Source organism: Palaemon carinicauda, chromosome 34 (genome assembly GCF_036898095.1).
Source record: "Palaemon carinicauda isolate YSFRI2023 chromosome 34, ASM3689809v2, whole genome shotgun sequence".
NCBI lineage: Eukaryota > Metazoa > Arthropoda > Malacostraca > Decapoda > Palaemonidae > Palaemon > Palaemon carinicauda.
The window spans coordinates 7995258-8000803 of record NC_090758.1 but is presented as its reverse complement, the minus strand read 5'-3'; the positions used below and the strand labels follow the sequence as shown (position 1 = coordinate 8000803).

The 5546-nt window shown below is 35.3% G+C and overlaps 1 protein-coding gene across 1 annotated transcript; it reads left to right on the top strand.

The window, feature by feature from the left end:
- The first annotated feature begins 894 nt into the window (after positions 1-894).
- Positions 895-4909, top strand: LOC137626695 (uncharacterized). Its single transcript, XM_068357702.1, has 3 exons — positions 895-1603; positions 2335-2585; positions 4167-4909. Exons 1-3 carry the CDS (start codon positions 895-897, stop codon positions 4566-4568), a joined length of 1362 nt encoding a protein of 453 aa, XP_068213803.1. The 3' UTR covers positions 4569-4909.
- Positions 4910-5546: the final 637 nt, after the last annotated feature.

Genomic DNA, 5546 nt, shown 5'->3' with positions numbered 1-5546 from the left:
AGAAATTTTTAGGTGCACCCAGGGAGCACCTAAATACACTACAGGAAGCTAAAAAGGACCAGCTTCGCCAAATAGCTGTAAGGGCTAGAATATCTGTAGGTCATGCTGTGGTGAAAGCTGAACTATTGGGAAAGAGATTAGATTTTCTGATAAATAGTGGTAACATAACTGAAGAAGAGGCTATTCCCTTAAGGCCTTTAACACTTGAACGAGGTGCTGCTCGTACTGTTACTATAACTGAAGACCCAGAGATAGTGAAATTGAAACTCCAACTTGAACTGCAGCAGGTAACAGTAGAGGCTGAACAAAAAAGGCTAGAAGCTGAACAAAAAAGGCTTGAAGCTGCAAATGCCGCAGTAGAAACTGAGCAAAGAAGACTTGAAATAGAACGTAAAGAAAGTTCTGTTGGAAAAGGAACTATCAGCCATAAGAATAGAAGAAAGGTTGGCAGAAAAACAGTTACCCGATGCTTTTGACCTTAGTAAAGCACGCAAACTCCTGCCTGTCTTCGATGAAAAAGATCCTGATTTTTTTTTCATTACTTTTGAAAACACTGCAACGTCTCTCAACTGGCCAAGAGACCAATATGTTTTCTTAATCAGAAACTCCTTCAAAGGAAGAGCTGCATATGTGGCAGCACAACTTGTCCAAGAAAGGGATTATGAAGTCTTTAAAACTGCCATATTAGATGCTTATAGTGTTACAGCAGAAGGGTATAGACAAATCTTCAGACAAACTTTGAAGAACCAAGCTCAAACCTATCTAGAGTTTTTCACATTGAAGTTGAAGCAGTTTAATAAATGGATAGACAAGGAACAAATAACTACTTTAGAACAATTAAAGAATTTAATAGTTTTAGAAGAATTCCTGAGGCGTATTCCAGCTAATGTGGCAATGTTTATTAGAGAAAAACAAGAAAAAGATGGCAAAAGGGCTGCCCTATTAGCTGATGATTACCATCTCATACATAAACTTAAACTACATTCGTCCTCACCTTCATCTTCCCCCCAGGTTTGTACTTTTTGTAAGAAAGAAGGTCATCATATTAAAGACTGTCCTAGTCCCAAATGCAAAGCATCTCATGGTAAGGCTTCTCCTAATGCTTTTTCACAAGGACCCAAATCAGGGAATACTGCAAATAAAACGACTCTTCACTGTGCTCAACCTCTATCAGACTTTACAGCATTTACATATCCTGGTAAAGTAAATGATATTCCCGTGCAAATTTTGAGAGATACAGGGTCCTCTCAAACTATCATTAGCTCAAAGTTAAAAGATTTAGCTAAACCAACAGATCAGTATGTAACTGTGTTAGATTTGACTTGTCAAAAGGTTTTACCTATTGTACAGATTTCTCTTGATTGTCCTTATTTTAAAGGTTCAAATAATGTCGCCTTGTTGGATTCTGACCTGCTTTGCAAGAACATAGACATGATACTTGGTAATGACTTGGCTCAAACTAACGGTACTCCTAGTCTTATCATTACGCAGCCTGAAGTAGTGATCGAAAAAGCTTGCAAAGAGTTTTCTCCGGTGATAGAGCTTCCCTGCCAAGTAGTCACTAGGTCTACAACCTCAACTTCTAGCGACACTGAACACACAGGTAAGGTGGATCAAAGTACCTTAGGTGAAAAAGTCCTTGTTGATATTCCCTCAGATGAATTTGTAGAGTATCAAAGGTCTGATGATAGTTTGAAAGAATACTTTGATAAAGTAAAAGATGACGTTGATGAAAGTAAGTTACCATATTTTTATCTTGATAATAACATCCTTATGAGACGTTATAGACCTTTGAAGATTGCAGGACAAAATTCCTGGCATGATAGTTACCAGCTTGTAGTTCCTTCTAATCTTCGTGCAGCCTTATTGGATCTTGCTCATTCAGCAGAGTCTCATCTAGGCATTTCCAAAACCTATAAGCGTTTGCTGGATGATTACTACTGGCCTGGTATGAAAGCTGATGTAAAGCACCACATAGAATCTTGCCATCCCTGCCAGGTAACTGGTAAACCAAATCAGAAAATACCTCCAGCACCATTAGTTCCTATTACAGTACCTAATTCTCCTTTTGAAAAGGTAATTGTAGATTGTGTTGGTCCACTTCCCAAAACTAAAACAAAATGAGTACATTTTAACCTTGTGTCCAACTACTAGATTTCCTTTAGCCGTACCTATAAAAAACATATCTGCTAGAACAATTATTGTTAATCTTCTTAAAATATTCACCATTTTTGGTTTTCCAAAAGAGCTTCAGTGTGATCAGGGGACAAACTTCACTAGTGATTTGTTTAAGCAAACTTTAAAGCAGTTAAACATCTCATATTTTTGCTTCAGCTTATCACCCTCAGACTAATGGAGCCCTCGAACGAGTACACCAGACCATTAAAAACCTCCTGCGCAAGTACATTTGTGAAACTGGACGAGACTGGGATGAAGACCTGGATCTGCTTATGTATGTACTTAGGAGTACGCCTAATGAATCGACTGGAATTTCTCCCTTCGAGATGATGTTCGGCCGCAGACCTAGGACAAACCTTAGTATGGTAAAAGAAAACATCCTAAGAGGTACTTACAAAGACCAGCAAGTAAGTATTCCGCAATACCTTCAAAGTCTTAAGGTTAAATTTGACCATGTTTATGAATTTGCCAATCTGAATTTAACTAAGTCAGATTCGAATGAAAAACCACTACGATGAAAAGGCCAAAATTAGAACTTTCAAAGTAGGAGATGATGTACTTGTATATCGACCAGTTCCAGGAGCTCCATTGAGAGAAAAATTTATGGGTCCGTATAAAATCACTAAAAGGGTCTCTAAAACAACTTATGCCATTGAAACTCCAGATAAAAGGAAGCCTAGCCAGTTAGTGCACATTAATCATATAAAACCATACCAATCTGCAAAGATTTCTCCACAGGTAGTTCACCTGATAAGTAGAGAGACTGATCACTCCACTCACAACTCGAGGATAACTACTCCCATCGAGACTTCTCCTACCCCGAAAAACATAGTACCCGAGGCAGTTGATAATGATAAACTTTTAGCTCCTCTTGAGCCAGACGAAGAAGAAACTTTGGCTCATAATCATATTTTGTCATGGAAAGATGCTAGTAATTCAGATTCTTTCTTTGCTTTCACAGTATCTTGGTCATCTTCCTAAGGTGGAAAGGGAAGAATTAGAGGCTGTTCTGAAGTCTTATCCTGCAATATGTTCAGACACTCCTGGTTGCTGTACCTTGGTGCAACATGATATTGTGCTAGAACCAAACGCCAATCCCGTTCGTCAACCTTTTTATCGGGTGTCCCATCGTTTATTACCAGCCTTGAAGGCTGAGGTTGAGTATTTACTAAAACTAGATTTGGCTGCACCAAGTAAGTCTCCCTGGGCATCGCCTTGTATTTTAGTAAAAAAGCCTAACAATTCCTATCGTATGTGTACGGATTATAGAAGGGTTAATTCTGTAACGGTCAAGGATGCTTATCCATTACCTAGAATTGCGGATATTATTGACTCTGTGAGTAATTCTAAATACCTTACCCAGATTGATCTCTTAAAGGGTTATTATCAAATTAAATTAAGATAGGACAAGAGTGATATCAGCCTTTATAACACCTTTTGGTCTCTTTGAATACAGAGTTTTGCCATTTGGGATGACTAATGCTCCAGCTACATTCCAAAGGATGGTCCATGAAGTTACACGTGGTTTGGAGGGTGTGTATGTCTATTTGGATGACATCGTAATTGCTAGTATCTCCTGGGACGAACATCTCAAGATCTTAAAAGAACTCTTCAAAAGACTCCTCGAAGCTAACCTAGTTATTAATTTAGCCAAGAGTTCATTTGGTAAGGCAAAAGTTACATACCTAGGACATGTCATTGGCAGTGGCTCCATATTACCCAAGGATACTAATGTAAAGGCTATAACTTCATTTCCCACTCCTAGTGATAAAAAAGAACTCCAAACTTTCTTAGGTATGGTGTCATATTATTCAAAGTTTTGTCCTAATTTTGCCATCATAACTTCTGCTCTACATGTCTTGACATCCAGCAAAGTAAGGTTTCACTGGACACAGGATCACGATAAGGCCTTCCGGCAGCTAAAGTTATTCATGACTTCATCTCCTTTGTTGCAAGCTCCTAATCTTACTAAACCTTTTTTTATACAGGTCGATGCTTGCAATACTGGATTTGGTGGTGTCCTACTGCAAGAAATCAATGGGACCAGTACTTTTCCTCCTTTGTTGGAACACCTGCTGCCAGTATCTTATTACTCGGGAGCGTTCAAAGGCGCTCAACTAGGATGGCCTACCATCGAGAAAGAATTATATAGTCTTGTTGCAACTGTCCTTCATTTTCGTCCATATCTGGAAGGTGCTGCACGTGTCTTCATTTACACCGACCACAAACCCCTTACCTTCCTCGAAAGGGCAAAGCTTAACAACAAGAAACTTCTTCGATGGTCATACATCTTGTCGTCTTACAACATTGAGATCCACAGCATTCGAGGATCAAACAACACCATCGCCGACGCATTATCACGTCTTGGACAGAAAACCACAATTCACTAAATTTGTCAATAAGATTGTCATAATTTCATTCCTAACAGGGGGGAACTATAATAACCCTCCTATCATTATTTAGCATTTCTAATTACACCTATTGTGTATAACTTTAGCGCCATCTATTGATTGCTGATCGTAGCGGACAGCATGAATGAAATTACCTTTTGTTATTTTTACGTATGTAATCCTTGGAAATGTTTACTTCCAAGCTCTTTCAAGTTAATACTTTTGAGTTCGTTATCCAGTGGCTAATTCTTCACTTGTTTCTAGTGTTTATTAAGTGATTATTTGTTATTATTTTGTTATATATTTATACGTGATTTAAAATAAGTAAAGTCTTTGTTTAATTTCAACTTTAATTTGATCATTCTCCTAATATATCTACTGTACCTACATGAAGTGTTGCCCTCATTACTGAGAATTTATGAAATAGTCAAGTGGAAAGCTGAAGTTGTGACAATATATATATATATATTTATATATATATGTATATATATAATGTATATATATATATGTATATATATATATATATATATATATATATATATATATATATATATATATATATATATATATATATATATATATATATATATATATATATTATATTATTATATATATATATATATATATATATATATATATATTATTATTATATATATATATATATATATATATATATATATATATATATATATATAATGCATATATACACACACACACACACATATATATATATATATATATATATATATATATATATATATACATATATAAATATATATATATATATATATATATATATATATATATATATATATATATATATATACATATACATATACATATACATATACATATACATATACATATACATATACACATATACACATATACACATATATACATATATACATATATACATATATTATATATATACATATATACATATATACATATATGTATATGTATATGTGTGTGTGT

Coding starts and splice junctions, on each gene's coding strand:
- LOC137626695 (XM_068357702.1), top strand. CDS start 895: ATGTTTATTAGAGAAAAACAAGAAAAAGATGGCAAAAGGGCTGCCCTA. Junction 1,604..2,334: donor TAGCGACACTGAACACACAG/GTAAGGTGGATC, acceptor TTTTTGCTTCAG/CTTATCACCCTCAGACTAAT. Junction 2,586..4,166: donor GTACTTACAAAGACCAGCAA/GTAAGTATTCCG, acceptor TTTTTTATACAG/GTCGATGCTTGCAATACTGG.